Raw genomic sequence first — 19,477 nt, 5'->3', positions numbered from 1 at the left:
CTCGCAGCGGGACGACGGTGTCAATTCTTTTCTTTGTGAGAATCACGATCTCCGTCTTGCTCAGAGCAAGCGAAAGACCGTGATCAGACATCCAGGCGTTGACCACTCGCATGACCTGGTTCAACTTTAGCTGGGCCAGCTCAACGTTGCGTGCGGCGATGAGAGCCGCAACGTCATCGGCGTACCCAACCAAGACGGTTTCCTCTGGCATCTCGGATCTCAGGAGGCTGTCATAAGCGATATTCCAGAGATCCGGGCCGAGTATTGAACCCTGCGTGGCACCAGAGGTGACTTCCACCGTCCGCGCTCCGTCTCGAGTGTCATATATCAGACGCCTAGAACGGAGGTAGTCCTCGATGAGCCGCAACAGATACGTTGGAATTCGGAAGGTGCCACGAAGTGCATCCAACATATCGACCCATCTCGCCGAGTTGAAGGCATTCTTGACATCAAGCGTAACAAGAAGCACTACTCGGCGGGAGAAATGGTTGTGGCTCTCGGCTCTTTCAACTGCTTTATGTACTTCCGTAATCGCGTCGATTGTTGAACCGTCCCTTTCTGAAACCGTACTGACGAGGGCATAGGTCCCCGACAGCTACCACGGCAGAAATCAGGCGGGAACGGATTAATTTTTCAAAAAGTTTTCCAGCCGTGTCCAGCATGCAGAGAGGTCTGTAGTACGACGGCAGCTCTGGATCACCTTTTCCCTTGCTAATAAGCACCAGCCTGGCGGTTTTCCAGGGAGATGGAAACACTCCTTCAACCAAGCAGGCATTGTACATTCTCAGCAACAACCCGGGATTGATGGTGAAAATCTTCTTCAGAGCCTCGCTGGGAATCCCGTCCGGGCCGGGAGCCTTGTTGCTTTTCAGGGTTGAGAACGGAGGTTTCCAACTCCTCAATAGTAAAAAGCGGAACGCTCTCCACCCGTTCGAAGTCAACTAGTGGTCGCTGTGGATGTACAGGAAACAGGGCAGTGACGATTCCTCTCCATGGTGGTGCCCTCCATGATGGAGGGTGGAGAGCGGGCGCCGAGTTTCTGGGTCACAACTTTGTAACCCAAACCCCAAGGATCGGAATCGACGTCGTCCCGAAGTTTCCTCCAGCTATTCGCCTTGCTCCTGTTGATAGCTCGGCGGAGAGACTTTCTCGCAGTTTTGTAGACATCCGACTTACGAACTCTATCTGCAGGAATTCTCGCTCTAGTGGCGGCACGTTTTGCTCTAAGGCATGTTCTTCTGAGCTCCGCAATCTCTTCAGTCCACCAGTAGACGGGTTGCTTGCCACGGCGGAGTTTCTTTCGCGGCATAGACCGGTCACAGGCCGAGACAAAAAGTTCCATCGTGGATGTTACTAAAGCCTCGGCGCCAGCCTCACCAGGATTCGCCTGCGCTCCCCGAGATATAACCTCGGTGAACTTGACCACGTCCAGTTTATTGGTGTTCCATCGGCGTGGCCCATCCCGGGATGCGGAAACTCTACGGTTTAAATCATGCAGATCAAAAACAATGTACTGGTGGTCACTACCCGTGTAATCCTCTACCACCCTCCAGCCAGAGATCCTCGAAAGAAGAGACTCAGAACGCGAAGGTTACGTCAGGAATCGTGCCTCTCTGCCCGGGGCGCCTGAAAGTAGGCGTGTCGCCCTGGTTGAGGACGACGAGCCCGGCCCTGGCGATGAAGTCCAAGATGTATTTCCCCCGGGAGTTGGTAGAGGGCATATTTTAACATTAAAATAATATTAAATAAAACTAATGCACTACTACTTTACTTGTCAAGGTGTTTAAAAGATACAGCATAGCTGATGCAAAATAAACCAGAATAAAAAAGTTTGAGTAGATTTGTTTGAATAAAAAAATAACTTATCGTAAATCTCAATAATGTGATGTATTTATTTCTGGAATTAATACTGGTATATATTAAAAATATCAATTTCTAAAATATATTACAAAGTTAATGTTTCTGGTACAGCTCTTTTATGGCAATCTTTCAAAATAAATAATTTATTATTTTATTACGTTTAATTAGTTGAAACTAATAAAGCTTATGATTACTTGTATTGTACACAGATAATTAATCCCTGTGTTCAGAATGCTTCAGTAAACTTTTATTGAATGTTGCTTCAGCCCTTTTATGGGCTCTCTTTATTTGGTTAAAGCGGATTTTCAGGTTGGTAAATAAATCTTGTAACATCACTCAGTACCAGTCTTATACTACCTGGGATAGTTATTAAGTTCATGAGATTTATTGGCTAGTATTTTTGAGTTACAACATGCCACCAGCTGTTTGCCACCAAAGTTTGTGTTGCACGAGGATGATGATTCCACTGGGAAACCAGAATAGTCACATACCACCCAGATTAGAAACAAATTTCGATTTCTGAATGAAAGATCTGAATCTTAGTAAAATTAAAAAGGTCTCAAAGAGAGGCCTTGAAATGAATAACCATTCTTGAGTAGTAATAACAACCATATGAAGAACTTCACAGGCAGTCTTGGTTATGAGTCATATTATCTCCGAGGATGAAGCAGGGTTCACATTATATTTATTTTATAATATCTGTATATTCTTAGCTTTGGACTAATGTAAAAACTAAGCATTCATTTATTTAATTTTTTTACTTAAGGGCTATCACGTTAAACGATTTGACCTATAAAGGTGTTTACTTTAGCATTATTACATCGTGATGTATAGCTAAATTTCTTAGGTTCTATGATTAGTGAACACTGAGAGATTGAGTATTGAAAAACATGGTATTTCAAAGTTGACAAATACCCATGTATATAAATGTAGCTAAAACTACTAAAATTGCAAGTATAAAATTTGCCTAGATCAGATTGTATATATTAGTCACATCGTACATCAACCAATTCTCATTTTAAACTTTATATTACAATCATTCAATTAACATTGTAAAAGTTATTCAAACCAAGCGGTTGTATAGTTTTTCTACAGAATTTGGAGATTCCACTGACTAATAAGGCAATTATTAAGTACTTCAAGTTATATCCACTTGAAAAATCAAGGTTACGTGAGTTTTAAATCCATACAGTTTAGGCGCAATAAGAACTAAATTATCAGTAAACGTGGGAATAACCTCTTCAAATAATAATTATCTTTCGAGTAGTGTGTAAAGCATGCATTGTTTCATTGTAGATTACATTGAATTATGAATACTAGTGATAAAAAGAAATTTACTTACGGTACATACTAAAAATCCAATTTTGTAGCTTTACTACACAAAAATGGATGCAAATTAGTTTCTTTAACTTTAATTATTGAAATATATAACGAAGTGGACGTTTTAAATACATTACGAGTAGGTTTTTTTCTGTCGTGGGTTCACGTTGGAAGTTTTACTGGGAAAGTCCCGATACGAAATTCCTTCCGGGCCTGGACATTTGTGCGGGTTGTAGTTTTGAGAGGAGAAACCTTGAGCAAGAGTCTGAATTCAAGGTGAAATCACAGAATAATAAATAAATATATAAATAGTTAAAATAAGTTTAATATATCCCCTAAAAGTTATATTAGATAAAGACAGAGGATTAAACTGCTAAATTCATTTATAGGTCATTTAAATGTAATACAATTAGAAATCAGTCATAAAACATCATTTTTGCTCATACTTTGTTCCACTTCTAAAAAGTAACATGAGATGAGATCAAGAGATGTTTTATGGCTCTTTGACTTAAATACAGTTGGATGATTTTTGGACTTTCTATGTCACTCATGTCACAACTCTATATCATTGTTTCCATCTTCTATAATCTTGCGTCTTAGATAGTTATGATTCTTAATCTACGTGCTCTCGGAGATCCTGATCTTTACTATTTGTATAAAAGGGTTAAGTCCTTAGTCTTTTTTTATGAATGTTTTCTAAATGTTCATTGGTAGAAATGTATTAAACAAAATATATATGCCAGTTTCAATTAAAAGCCCAGCATGGAAAATAGGCATTAATAAACAAAGAAAACCTTGGCTACCCTTCAATGCATTTTTCTTTTAACTGTGTTTGTTCAATAGCGTTATTTTATATAAATAATGTTTGATCGAAATATGTTTCGTAAAATAATCAAACTATGTTAGATTCATGAGGTACCTGGTAGTATTATCAGAAACTATTCTGTGGGATACTGCCTCCTCATAAATCCAAAAAGCGTTGTCATAAAATGTTTTCAACAAGAACTTGCATGTCTATTTTAGTATAAATCAGCATATTTCAGGCCATGTAGATAGTTGTCTACAAATTATTATGGGCCTTGATCTGCTCCCATAATGTGATAATAGTTGTATAAACTATTTCATGAATATATTGAATAACTATTTTTTTATGAATTAAAATATTAATACCGATCTTAAGGTGAAATCAAAGATCCCAACGAGATACTTAGTTATTTTTATATACTCTGCCTGCAGCGATGACGCCCTCACACTGAAAAGGTGAAGTAAATATTATTAAGAATATACTGTATATATATTATATATACAATATTCATTAAGTACAAAATGTATATACTAAGATTTGTTAAAATAAAATATATCTTTATGGGTTATGTAAGGTAAATATGCGAACATTGATTTTGCCCTGGAGTTTCACTTCAAATTTAGATAAACCATCCTGTTACAAAATTACTAACATAGTTCCAACGTTTATGCCAATTTATATTAAGACCCAAGGCATTTAGAGTATTTAGGAAACTAATTAATCTATTCGTGAAAATTTGGCTAAGATCCACCGGTTAACTGGAATATAAAAGTTTCTGACTTATAAAATTGTCTAGGTCTTATCATTCTGCCTCTTTTTCTAAAAAAACTACGTACAAACTAATCTCGTTTAATATTTGTTCCATACAATTTTCATGCCAACTTTCGTTACAATCCATGTATGTAGTTGAGTAGAAAACGGTCTGACCCTAGAGATACGCCTTCTTCGGTCCAAGTATCCAAAAATGTATACTAATTATACTGGATCAATTTACGTATAAGCCGCCTTTGCAAGTTTGGTAAATATATATTAAGACTTGGGGTTACCAGTGATGACACAAGTATATTTTTGTAATTATTAATGTTCTTGATAGCATATCGAAAGAAATACAACACACATTTACGTTTCATGTGTTTGTGCCCCAAGGTGAAATGGGCATTCCACTGTACTTCAGCGTTAAGCACTCACAATCTAATAGTTTTTAAAATCCACTTTTTTAAAATTTTTCAGATCCATAAGGTATATCACCAGCGGTAGAGCACTAGTCTACAGCATCAGCAGAGCATTGGGGATTGCAGCGACTGGGTTGTTGTAGACATTCAGTGAGGCCTGTCGCTCGCCACCCAGACCCGAGGCAGTCTGAAATATTCCGCTGACTGTAGTTACTGCTAGAATTATGCTAAATATAGGAACATGGAAGGCTAATTATCCCAAAAAATCTTAAATACAGTGTTAAATGGATTAAATAACAAAACTGTAAATGCTACATCGCAATACTACATTGTATAACATAAGCTACAAGGGAAACTATAATTAATAAGTACTAAAGTAATTATATTTCAGATAGGTTGCCCTAACCTCTAAGTCTTGAAAAAACAAGAGAGAAAATGACAACAGTAGTAACTTGATATTGCCTGCCTATATGTAATGAATAAGAGGTCAACAGAATTAACATACTGCGTGTTAATTAAATTTATTTGTTATATTATATTAGTCCAACATAATTTTCCCGGAACGGAACCAATAATCCACACCAATTCCAATTATTTATAAAAAAACGCAGAATATGCAAAGTCAAGCTACCTGTAGGCAGTTATCACAAATCCACAAAAAATCCGGTAACCCGAACAGAGGGGCCGGGATGTGTTCACTACGCAAAAGACGTAACCAACGACAAGTAAAAGAGGAGTTATTATTTTGAAAATCCTCTGCCACGGTAAAATACACAATAAGTATCTACATATTTCGTTACATACTTGTTACGATTTAAATTATATAATTTAATGTGATAATTTTTTGTATATAGGAGCAATAACTTCATTGTACTATGCACGTTTTGGATGGGGTACAAACGCCTTATTCATTTAACTTTTAACAGTTATAAATTTGGTTTGGTCTTGATTATGAGCGAGTATGAGAAAAATTGCAATGTATAACTTAATTACCTTATATAACTGTCATATTTTTGTGAATTTAAGAAATCTCAAAAAATCTGTATTACGGTAACCATATCTGTATTTGAAGTGAAGCCATGCCAACATATTTTAATGGGTATATGTCATGACTGTAAAGTGAAACTGGTATACAATGTAAGAGGTGACGAATACAGGTATGTCCATTAGTGTGAAATGAAAGGATAGGGCGGAATGATTTCTCATAGCGCTTAAGAGTTTCTAAAGCCTTTTGTGTCAAAAATGTGGCTACAAAATATTTGTCACAAGATCCTTTAAAATATATGTATTCACATATAACTTTTTAGGTATTAAATGTTTTAAATTGTTTTTCAAAAGATTTTCAATATTTTTATTGTTTTATTTAATCTTAATTTTCTTAATTTTTCTTCTAGTAACCATTAAAAGATATTTTTGGTCTAATAACTTTTTATATTATTTGTTACTATAAAGCTATCACTTTATTTTCCAGATAAGTTTTATAAACGTGCATTCAGCTCTCATTTCTTCAATTTGAACAATCCGTTTACATATGCGTTTTAAGGTTTGAAATAATTTATTTGTAATAATAGCCTATCACGAAAAATAGTACATATGTCAAAAACAAACCACTAAGTAAAGAGAAGTTTTAATCAATTAAACTGAAATTATCCCTTCCGGCTTAGTCGGAAGAAATATGTTACTTAATCTAATGATCAAAAAGTGATGGCTGAGCCATTGGTAGAATATGCCTATTTTCATCCCTGGGACCCTAAGAATATCCATAAAAATTGGAGAGTAATCAGATAAATATTTTTTTCGTGAAAACACAACGAACAAACAAAGCACTTTCACATTTATAATATTGCAAGGAGTTACCCGCGGGTTCTAAAGCAATTTCATATGTGTTGCGCATGCATGAGTACTTCTGGTTCGAGTTAATTATATCCCCAACGCGAATGTTGAATTTGAATTCTTCCCAGAATCAAGAAAATTTGATAAAAAGTGTATATTTATAGTAATTTTAATTTACCCTTGTCTTGGTAATTTTTGTTCCAAAGCAGATTTTTCCTCAAAGACTACTTTAGTTAAAAGACAACTTAGATAGATTTAATACCAGTCATTAAGATTATATAAAAAGTTAGATTACTTGCCTCTTATATGCACTGCTAGCAGTTACCCGCTTCTATGCATGCTATTTAGTGCACGTTTACGACCACTACTGGTTCAAGTGAATTAAATTTACGACGCCAATTTTGAGTTTGCCTTGTTGCCACGTTCAAGAAAATACGTATAAACTGTATAATTAAGGCGATTATTATTTATTTCGTTCTTATTATTTTGTCCCACAGTTGACTTTGTTTTTTATCCTGGTCAAGGAAATATACATCTCAGATCAGAGAAGACTACCTCTGTCAAAAGAGAACTAAGATGGGTTTCATATCAGTCTTAGTTTATAGTACTAGTAATTTTTATATATATCGTACAAGTTGTTTTAATATATTAGAAACATTTAGAGCTTGAATTGGTATTTATTGGTTCAAAATAACAGTCAAGCGAAAGTTCATGTAACATAGTTCTAGACGACTCCTTAAAAGGGAATCTTTGGAATCACATTTCGAACTTTTTATGTTTTAGGGCATTGTATAAGGTAGATTAGGACTTACCTAATCGCTGATATCTGAAACTGAAAAGTTATGGTTTTACTTTAGACATTTTACCCACTATAAATGTAACCTGAGACAGTTCTGGACGACCTTCCCTACGCGCTTCACTCATCTAGACTTACCGCGCATCCTAAACTCCGCCGACCACCTACATCTTCTTTATTGCTCATCTACGTGTTATCGACTTGACTCCATTAACAACACTTCGGCAAAAGTACCATTCTCCCCTATCACTAAAATGTATGCTAAAATGTATTGATGCTTCTGCTTTCTAATAATCATTGGGACATTTTTAGGAAGCTGCACTGAAGTAAACCACTCCGTCTTCCACGATTCATTTAAGTTCACTCACAATAAATGTAAACAAATTAAAAATAAAATGTTTACACAGAACACTAGAGTACGGTATTTTTCATTGTCAACATTGGAAAATGTTAATTTAATTACTATTACACAACTTTAGAGGCCAAGATAGCATTTTCGCTACATTAAATAGTAATAAAAACGTAGCCCGGAGGGATTTTCGAAATAAGAATAGGCCTATATTCATCCCAGAGACCATAAGAATGTCTGCATAAATTTCAGTACAGTCAGTTGAGTAGTTACTCGTATAAGAAAAGCAAACAAAAAAGGCACTTTCGCATTTATAATATTATTAGGATTAGGTTTACAATTTCCAGATACAGTTTGAGAAATTGTAAGAAAATAAAATCATCTGTTGCAATAGTTCTTTTATGTAAGGTACGAAGAAAAATAAAGTAACTTAAAAATACACAAAATAAATCAAGTAACGTGTAATAAATAATGAAAATTACTTCATGATGGCCATTACAGCTCATATTTATAAATTGAATTACGGACGAGTTAAAATGTTTTGGAGGCTGGGGTGTCCTGAAAACCACAAAAAATTATGAAAAAACGCATGCTATACATTTACTTTATTAAAAAGCGGTCTAACACTGAAGCTTAAGTTAAATCAAAAATTTGTTTTAAAGGCAAACATATACATCATAACTTAGTGCCAGTTATCAAATGATGGTTAGCTATTTAATATATATATATAATTGTATAGTAATCGCAGTTTACAATTTGCAAGCGCTTGAAAACTTTTATGTTGTAAATTTAATTAGTAACTACTTAAATTGTGCAAATCTAACCCATTCACGAATGCACTTGAAGATACACAAACATTTCATTGAAATCGGTTTAGCCGTTTAGGAGGAGTTCAGGGACATACAAAGGTACACAATACCTGTACATGTGTGTGTGTGTGTGTGTGTGTGTTTTATAGGATTCAAATGTTTACCGAAAACCTCTTCTTATTTATTTGGGTCTTTGTGTTCCAATTTAATGGACAAAACAAACTAAGCAAAATCAAGTAACTTCAATAAAATAAACAAATCAGCCACCACAACATTAGAACCGCGTTTAATAGAGGCAACATACATTAACTTGGTAGACCAACCAATCAGTCAACCATCAGTCGAGATTAGGCCGCTTTGTTTGCCTATTCTAAAAAATGAACTAAAAAGAAAACCAAAAGAATCAAACAGATTAGATATTTGTGGAATCATCCAATGCGGAATCACAATATGGTTTTAAGAAGTTCATCTAGCATGAACAAATAATAAAAAGGACACATTCCTGCATGGGAATGTACAAATATATAAAAGTGAATATGTTCAACTATTTTGTGGCATCTCTAAAAATACCTTTTTCTGTGAGTTTAAAGTATGAATACACTCTGTTTAGGTTTTGATAGGCAAAAATGGAGGAATGGAACTCGAGACACCTTTTCAGGAAATATAAGTAAACTATTTAGTCACTATTACAACTTTGTCCGTTTCCCAATATGGAGTTTTAGGGAGGGTGGCACAAATTTTTAATTGTAAAGACCCATTAAGTTTCATAATTACCATTACGTTAAGTAATAAAACGGTAAAAACTTACTAACGTATGTGTTTTATATAAGATGTTCAAACTGCTTTCCCACAACAGTTTGATAAAGTCCAAGCCTAATGTATAACTTTGAAACCGCTCACTGTATGGATTTACGTGAGGTTTATTTGTCATTCCGCTACTATTCTGTCCCTAAGGTCATTAATGCATTGGGGTTTCGTTTTATAGACGTTATTATTTTTATGTAATTTTAATAAATGAGATAAATATAGCGATTTTGGTGACCACTCGATACTCCCACTTCTGCTCACCCAGCGACTTTTGTTTAAATACTCGCGGACATCCAGGTCATACTGTGGACGTTCTCCATCTAATTGGAACCAAACTTTAAAACAGTTTTGTTTTGCTACTTGAATAGCTGAATAAACCTGATCTTGTAACATTTCCTGATATACCTATCATTAATTATTAAGTATTAAGATTTCCATCAATAAAAAGGGCTAAACAAACTGATTCCTCACAATACCAAGCCAAACGTTTAATTTTTCAGGGTGCTGGGTATGTTGCTCTTCTCATCCAATGAGGGTTAACATCAGCCCAAAAAGGAGTAGTGTGTCTCTTACCGTTACCGTTTCACATAAAATCTGCTTAATCTGAGGAAGCAAGGTTGTTTAACCTAATTATCAATGTTACTCATCATTATTTCCAAATTCTACTCGAATATCAAAATAGTCTTCACTTAGCTCATGAACTAAACTAATTATTTACTCTTTATAACCACTATCATGTAAAACTTTACAAACTGAAGTTTGAGATACACTTAATATTTAAGAACAAATTCTTGTTGAGGCGTGAGTATCTTCTACAACAGACTGTAAAACGTCAAGTGACAATGCTTTGTTTATAGTAGATTTTGGTCGCAAGTTTGGGGCGGGCATTAAGGCTGCCAATTTTCTGGAACCATTTTTATTTGAACTCTTTATTTAGACACAGGATTAAATAAATTTATAACCACAGTCATGTAAAACTTTATTTTTAACTTCTTACTTCATCTTAAGATCTCACACGGTCTCCGTAGCCTCCAATCATCAGGATCCTAATATACTCTTGTTTACTTAAACACTCCATTTCAACATAAAATATAATAAAAAAAACACGTCTTAACTTTTTTAATTCCAACCATAAACTGAACATGTTACTGGACTTCCTCCTCTTAATGGGTCTTCACGTTTAAAAATGTTGAGCCCCCTGCCCCCAGAAATCCCATATTGGGAAAGAGCAAAGTTGTAAAGTGACCAAAAAATTCACTTTTATTTACTAGAAAGTTATTACGACTTCCATTCCTCTATTTTTATTCATCCAAAAACTAAACATAACGTATCCATAATTTTAACTCACACTGTATAAGATGTCAACTCCTTAAATTTAAGGCGATAAATTCCAGTTACTGCATATAGCTGGCTGTATATCTCTATGAAAACGCCGTTACTTGTGGATTATGATTATATCCAATTTTACAACGCTTAATTACAGACTTTACATTACGGCAAACACTTAAATGCAATGATTTCCATATATGTATATAAAATTCAACGTTTATAAACGTTCCATTCATTAAAAAGAACTTCAGAATCTAAAGGGATTTTCTTAAATTTTGTATCGCTATATTTCTTACGAATTAAGATAGATGATTAATCTTCTGTCTCTGGTTTTGTATGTGAGTTCATTTCGCGCTATAAGTATCCGTGTAGATGTTAATATTACATTTAATATACGATTGTAATAAACGTAAATCTAGATAATTCCTAGCAATTACTGTCATTTCAAAAATCTAGTGATGGTTGCAACAAAGTTTTTAAAATATTACTCGCTAAAATGGAAAACAATCTTGGAAATACCAATAGAATGAGAGGAGATGATTCATGATAAACATATCAAGTGATAAGACATTGATAATATTAAGTACCCAACCACATGAAAATACGTATAAAATCAGAGAAGATTAGTCCATGTGCACAGTTAGGAAATCTGTCCAGATAGATTTCAATGGTAAGTGTATACAACTTCTAATTATATTACCAAAATTTACTATTTAACATTATTCTACCTAAAGACTTTTACGATTGATTGTGAAAATCTGAACACATAAAGTAGATTATATTTAAACCTGCATGTGTAGTTTTATTTTCGGGGTTTTATTTTTTTAATACAGGAAATGTTTATAACTATTTATAACAGTAATAGGAAGTTTAGGAAATATTTATGGTGTTTGTATGACCCTATTACCTAGTATGTACCAGGAGATTTTCATAAAATGTTACATTATAACCTTTAAAAAAAGTTTTTTAACCCTAAAATTTGTTGTAAAAAGGTGTTTTTTTTATTTAAAAAATGTTAAAAATACTTAGGTATGTAATACTAAAAAAACTTCTGTAGCATACTAAAATAAGACATAACCTAAGGAGAAAACAAATTTTGGCTATATGTCATATAGTTCCTGAGATAAATGGCATATAGTTAACATTGAGTTAGATAGGCGTTAAAAGTCCCCTTAACTAATTACTGCCGCAATATCACAGTGAAATAGTTTCCAATACTGGAAGAAATAGTCGAGATGCTAGTTTAGCCTCATTGGTTATCAACTTAACAAAGGTAGTGTGTTCACGTTCCACATTAGCATTAGGCTCTTGTTGTAGGATGATACAGGAAATGTTGCAACATACTGCGAGCACCGTTTACAATTATTGACCCCTCCGCCTTTGGTTTCTCTGTTGGTACCTGTTCTGAGAATATAGCACAGAAACAAATAAATATAAACGATTTTTGTAATGAATATCATTTATGTCAGGATTAAAGAATATTATATTATTTTTAATTATACACATTTGATCACATCCATACATACCTAAACGATATGATAATTAATCATCGAATTATCGATGTTTCAGATGGCTATGAAGATTCTCGTTCTCTTATCTCTAGCGATGGTGGCGCTCACACAGCCTCTAGAAGTGTCTAAGGATGAGCTTTCTCAGTGGGAGTTGTTCAAGGTAAAAATCCTTTAAGAAAGAAAAAGATTGTAAAACTTGCTAAAAATGTTAAACTCCTAGTTTACAAATTATTTTAATTTTGATTCGGTTAAGATTTAACAAAAGAAATTTATTTTAATAATAATTGAAATTTTGTAGTACTTTACTTTATCAATGCAATTATAAACATAAACCAATTAACCGTCAATTTATTGAACCACGATAAATTTATATTATTATATCAACTTAAATTGTGCATATTTTCCAAATATATAAAATGGAGTAATAAATTATTTACTTTTAGTGCTAAAATTGCTGTAAGACGTGAACCCCTGACTACTACAATTTTGAGATAAACATTGAATGTCTAAAATATGTCAATTTAGGTACAATACAATAAGGATTATGTATCCGAAGAAGAAGAAATGCGAAAGAGTATTTTCTTGAATAATCTACGATTTGTCCGGGAACACAATGCCAAGTACGAGAGAGGAGAGGAAACATATGAAGTAGAAATCAACGTTTTTGCTGATATGGTAAGCAATTAAATCTTAAATATAAACATATTTTTAAAATTATTTTTTTCTGTCTTTTATACAATTTTGTTATAGCTAAAAAACTATGCATTATTTAAAATAATAAGATTCAAACAGAGGTAGTAGAAACATCATGGTTTTCGAAAATTTTGCAATTAATCCATGATTATTCAAAGAAAATTGTGTAGTAATGACCGTTTAGGTGTGGAAAACGTTTGTATTTCATGCATGGTATAATACAATTTTAAAAATAAAAAGAATCCTTGGGGTAGTGTAGTTATCATTTATCTAATTGTTCCTTTCTTTATCAGTTGTTCTAAATAAGTTTACTTTTTTATATTCGTGAAGCCTATTCCTATATTTCATTATCAAAGCAATATATAGGAAAAAGGTTTCAGGTAAATATGCTAACAGGGATTTCTAAACTTTTCAATTGCTTTTTAACAAATTTTAGTTTATAGCATTTTAAACGTTCACTACTAAATAAGGTTTAATTGTAAATAAAGGTGGTTTAAATTTGTAATTGGCTGTATACTTCTTAATAATCGGAATAAGAGGGTGCTACGTAATAGGCTTCGCATAGGTTGTATACTCAATTGCAAATATTTATAGTTCATTTCTAAGAGGGTGCTTATAGGCTTCACATAGGTTGTATACTCAATTGCAAATATTTATAGTTCATTTCAATCTTTAGAAGCCCTGCGAACAGATAGACAGACATAAAATCATGCAGAAGAGAAAAGTTTACATTCCCCTAGCAGACGGAATAGTAATTTTTAGAGCATACTGGGTTTTAGTCTTCAATATCGCCCAGCAAAATACCATTAAAAATTAATATGATCTATTTGAAAATAAAATTTTATGCAAAACTCAAATTGCACATGTGAAATTTCTCTCGAAATATGTTGCACAAGACACATACACATTTATATTCAGTAAGTTATGTTTTAGAGCAGTGTTGAAATAATAAAATTTCCGGTAAGCCAGCGCCGGTACTACAACTCAAGAGTGCGCTGTAGTCAAATATTTTCACCGAGTTTTTTATCAATGATTTCAGTCTGTAATATCCGCTTTTTAATATATAAACAAAATTCCCACTTTTTAACGTTCCATATGATTATACAAAGATAGTTACAAATTTTATTTTTCTGCTAACTTCTCGTTCCATTATAGTTACACATAAGACCAATGTATATTATTCGCTAACGCTAGGTTAAATGTCATAGGATGATGGTATCCTTTAGAAAACTCATTGCTGCTTATATAGAAATAAAGCATCATGAAAATATGTACTCAATAGGTCAGTTAGTTCTTAGACGCAAAGAAATACAATTTTCCAGTAAAATGGATATAATGCTAGAGGCTTTACTAATGCGTGTATTATTTTCCACCCGTGTAGAGCCCTATCCACCCTAAAATTTTAAAACTTAATTCATATGAACCAATTACATGTTTTCTGGATACATTCAACAGTAGCTTTTACTTAAAACATAAGATCATCTACATTACTATTTGAATCAACGTGAAATATTTATTATTACTTCTTAAAAAATTTCAATCATTTAAAAACTTTTATTTATAGACTCCTGACGAAATTCTCTCAAGGAAAGGCTATCGACGACCAGAGGGAGAGCCGCGCGGTGGGGAGCCCTTCCAGGAGACGACAGGAGTCAAGTTGGCTAAGACTGTGGACTGGAGGAAGAAGGGAGCAGTAACTGGAGTCAAAGATCAAGGCCAATGTGGCTCGTGCTGGGCCTTTAGTGCGGTTAGTTGTAATAGCTGAGGACAGAAACAGTTAAATAAAACAAATTATGGTGTTATATTTTATAATTACAATCATTCGTAATTACGTGCATTTACGACGTAGAAATCCGACAAAATTACTGAGCAGCATTACACGGATATTAAAATATTGCAAATTAAACTATTTACTATCATTAAAAATGTCTATATCTATAGTTTAAAATTCTGTATTATTGAATTTTAATTTACTCTTACGAATTATGAAGTTATGAATAGGTTGCGATATTTTTTTTATTTGGTTATGTATTGGCTGTAATTTTAAAGTTTGCTATTTTCATAAGGAATTTTGCAAATCTTTAAATTATAAAATAAATTAAATTAAGTTAAGAAACATAGGTTTTAATTCCATTTCGTCATTATTTTTATAATTATATTTCATTAAATACAACGTATTGATATCAATTATCAAATGAAAAATGAAACTAAAACAATATTAAATATTTATTTTAAAAACCGTTCTTTAAAGCATCCAACTGAAGAAACTGTCCAAAAAGTAAATTTATGTATTTTATTGCACATATTTTTAAATATGTATTTCTGCCATAAGTTTAATATGCAATGTTTGTTTATTATTTTACAGACTGGCAGTCTAGAGGGTCAGCATTTTCTTAAAACCAAGAAATTGGTATCACTGAGTGAACAGAACCTGGTTGACTGCTCCAAGGATGAGGGGAACTACGGTTGTAATGGCGGATGGCCGGAGAAGTCTTTTAGCTACGTCAAGATCAACAAGGGCATTGACACTGAGGCATCGTATCCTTATGAAGGCGAGGTTATTGACAGCAAATTTTCATTTATTAGTATTAAAAATCAATTAAATACCAATATATACTATAAATAAGTTGTTAATATTGGTTTATTGATGAATAATCACAAGGAGAGTTGTGAGTTGTAGTTAATTTTTTAAGAACCAATAATCCTAGATGACAAAATATATGTCAATCCTAGGATTTATAATAAATCATTTTCTATTTGCAATTGTTTTAGGCCACATTTATCCTACGGAGACCTATACAAAAAACCTCGGTGCGATGTATTCACCGTTCTTAGTCATCATGGTAGCAATACTATACAGGCAGATTAGAGATAAAAACAAATTTCATACGCAATATGCACATTTTTGAACCAATTTTCTCTTTTGTCTTATCTGTAATTAGTGCTAATCGTTCAGTTTTCATTTAAAATGGATGAATTTGTTTCTTACAAACATTGGGTTGGTGTTTTCTTTTAGGAATAAAACATGCATATATTTATACTTCCCACATATTGAAATAAAACACCTGCTACATTTCAAACCCAGTACTGGAGGAGATTAAAATTGAGTTTCATAACATAATGACTTTGTAAAAAAAGGAAGGGCTTGGTAAATTTTATTGTAACTGACTAGTTTTCAACTTTATTTTAAAAAAGAATTAGCTTATTTGTAGACCTAATGATTTAAATTATAAATTTCGCTGGAATTTCACATCAATTTATATATATATAATATATATATATATAATTTAAGTTTAATCCTCACACGGCTATTTACGAGCAGTAAAATGGCTTATACTTAAGGAACAGAACTTGTAGAGTATTTATTGATTTTATCAGGCATTTGACCTCGTAGACTATGAAATATTACTAGCTAAGTTAGTGGCCATTATAATTATAGGTGTTCCGCTAATATGGTTTAGTAGATTTCTATATAATCGAATTTACCAGGTTAATATAATATGTCATCTAAATAATCCCCTGCCAGTTAAGACAGGAGTCCCTCAGGGATTAGTGCTCTCTAGAACTTTATTTTTATTATATCTAAATGACTTATTAGGGATTCCATGGAATAGCTAGTGCCTTTACTGATGTCATTGCGTTTTTACTCTAATCAAAATAGCATTCAAAATTGGAGACAATTAAATAGCGACTTAAAATTGTTCAATAATTAGTGTTCAGTCAGTAAAATGCAGGTCAACGCTTCAAAAACAAAATACATCAACTTTAGTTTTAAAAACTTTGTATTAAAAACTACATTTCCCATAGCCATTAAAATACAACATTTCAGGCTATGTAGTGAATAATTGACAAGGTTTCTGATTTCAAGTACCTTTGAATCAAGCTTTCGTCTAGACGAAAACATTAATCGGGGGAAAAACATATTTTATCATTACATAACAAAATAAAATAAACTATACTAGTATTTTATTTTCCAAGAAATTTTTGCAATGAACCTATATTAAAAATTTTATTTTTCATTAATTCAATAAACGATTCAATATGGTTTTCAATGTTGGGGTGGTGCTTTTAAATCGTTTAAAGATAAACTGATAAAATTAAGTTATTTGAATTATTTTAAGGAGAAAGCTTATTTCCATTGTACAAGTAATTAAATATTCTAAATAAACAGCATATTTTTCGGTATTTAAAGTATTGTGGGCCTTTCATATCAGAAGTGGAAATACAGGAAATATCAATTTATTTCATAATACAAGGAGTAATGAGAACGTCATTTTTAAATTATAGGTACCTAAGATCAATATTTAATTGTTTTGTCAATCTTGTCAATATATCGGCCCTAAGTACTTTAATCAATTGCTACATGTTATAAAGTTAAGAGACAACTTAAAATTATTTTCTATAAAACTAAAATGCTGGCTAATCTCTAAAAAATAATGTACAGTTTCTGAATGATGTTTTGCATTAAAGAATACTATTCTCGTTTAACAGGATAAAAATAATATTAAATAATTGAGTAATTAACCATACAATATTAATTGTATATAAATTTGGATGGAATGTATAAACTTGAATAAGTAACCATCAAAACACCAACAACAATTCTATTACTTCTATTAAATATTTTTAAAGCGCAAAATTCACTATTTACTTTCTGATGGCGCAAACCGGACTGTATTGGTTAGTCTTTATTCTTGAGAAGTGTTTGTGGTTGGTTCAAAATGTATTATAAAAAGACATGAGTTTTATTTGGTTTCAAAGCTTTTAGAGAGACTTCTTAAAAGCCACTAATTCCATAAATGTTAAAATGTAGGACCTATTTGGATGATATTTATTTTTATCTAGTTGTAAGTGTGTTTTAAGATGTAATAGAGTTTGAAATAGGCAGGGGACATACACATAAATTCTGACTAAATGTAATATAAAAATGAAGAATACTGCTAAGTTAAATTGGATTTTTATGTTATTTTATTAAAGTACCAACTAATTAAGGCATTCAGTTATATTGCAAAATTAACTATGAATTACAGGACGGTGACTGCCGTTACAAATCCGAGAACAAAGGCGCCACAGACGTAGGCTATGTGAGCCTCCCGAAGGGCAACGAGAAGAGCCTCCAAAATGCTGTAGCCACGATTGGTCCTGTCTCTGTCTGCATCGATGCAAGCCTCTATTCCTTCTCACTATACAAGCGAGGTAAACAACTTAATATTTAAAAAATATTAGTTACATCTCCACATAGTTTATGATATTTATTAAATTTAGCTTCATAATTTTGGAATTTTACAACTTGTTTTCATTACTGTTACAGGAGTTTACCGCCCGAAGGGATGCTCGACCGAAGTTCTAGACCATTGTGTCTTGGCTGTGGGATACGGCAAGGCCAAGAAAGGAGGCGATTACTGGCTAATCAAGAACTCCTGGGGAACGAGTTGGGGAATGGAAGGCTACATGTGGATGGCCAGGAATCACAACAACATGTGTGGAATTGCTACTGAAGCAAGCTACCCACTTGTGAAATAATTTACTCTGTATTGACAAACATCACTCTAAGAAATAAAATTCAATAAAAATGATATACTACTTTCTGGTTTTAACCACACACCTAGTAATCAATACCTAAATTTAAAGTAAAAAATATTTATACTATTGGTGGAATGACAGCAATAATCTATTTACTGTAGGGACTAAAAAATTTAATTTATGTCTGCTATACATTTGAAATTGTAGATATGCTTTATGATTTCATACAGAACTTCAAGAACAGTGATAGTGCATTTAACTCACAGGATTCGGCTGAGCGTCAGCGAAAACATTACATTAGTCTTACGAGTAACTAAGGTGATTGTTAGAAATTGCAGGATTACAAATGTTCCAGCGAACTTTGTACAGGCATGGAACATTAGGACATGTTATATAATACTCGTTTCATAAGTAATGAGGTTACAAATTTCGATTGATCAATAACTTCCTTTAAATTTTGCGAGAACCTTCAATACTCCATTGTATAGGTTTATTTGTATAGAATTCTATGCTGGTTCACCCCCTTGCATGGGTTTTAAGTTACTATTATCAATATATATAACTCATTGTGATATTTGTAGAATATCAGTAAAAGTAATATAAGTAAAAGCTCTGAAAAATTCTTGATCTGACTCTCTGTTCCTCTACTTGTATTTCTGTCTTCCGCTGT

At 32.9% G+C, this 19,477-nt stretch overlaps 1 protein-coding gene across 1 annotated transcript; it reads left to right on the top strand.

Moving 5' to 3' along the window:
- Nucleotides 1-11,686: 11,686 nt before the first annotated feature.
- LOC124372517 (procathepsin L-like) lies at nt 11,687-18,860 on the top strand. The gene is made up of 7 exons (XM_046830917.1): nt 11,687-11,750; nt 12,650-12,751; nt 13,117-13,266; nt 14,849-15,031; nt 15,650-15,841; nt 18,315-18,480; nt 18,596-18,860. The coding sequence occupies exons 1-7, from the start codon at nt 11,748-11,750 to the stop codon at nt 18,805-18,807; spliced, it is 1,008 nt and encodes a 335-aa protein (XP_046686873.1). The 5' UTR covers nt 11,687-11,747; the 3' UTR covers nt 18,808-18,860.
- Nucleotides 18,861-19,477: the final 617 nt, after the last annotated feature.

Source organism: Homalodisca vitripennis, unplaced genomic scaffold (genome assembly GCF_021130785.1).
Source record: "Homalodisca vitripennis isolate AUS2020 unplaced genomic scaffold, UT_GWSS_2.1 ScUCBcl_3405;HRSCAF=8930, whole genome shotgun sequence".
Taxonomy (NCBI): Eukaryota; Metazoa; Arthropoda; class Insecta; order Hemiptera; family Cicadellidae; genus Homalodisca; species Homalodisca vitripennis.
Note: the sequence above shows the minus strand (reverse complement) of the source record. Positions and strands in the feature narration are given on the sequence as shown.

Coding starts and splice junctions, on each gene's coding strand:
- LOC124372517 (XM_046830917.1), top strand. Junction 12,752..13,116: donor CTCAGTGGGAGTTGTTCAAG/GTAAAAATCCTT, acceptor ATGTCAATTTAG/GTACAATACAATAAGGATTA. Junction 13,267..14,848: donor TCAACGTTTTTGCTGATATG/GTAAGCAATTAA, acceptor TTTTATTTATAG/ACTCCTGACGAAATTCTCTC.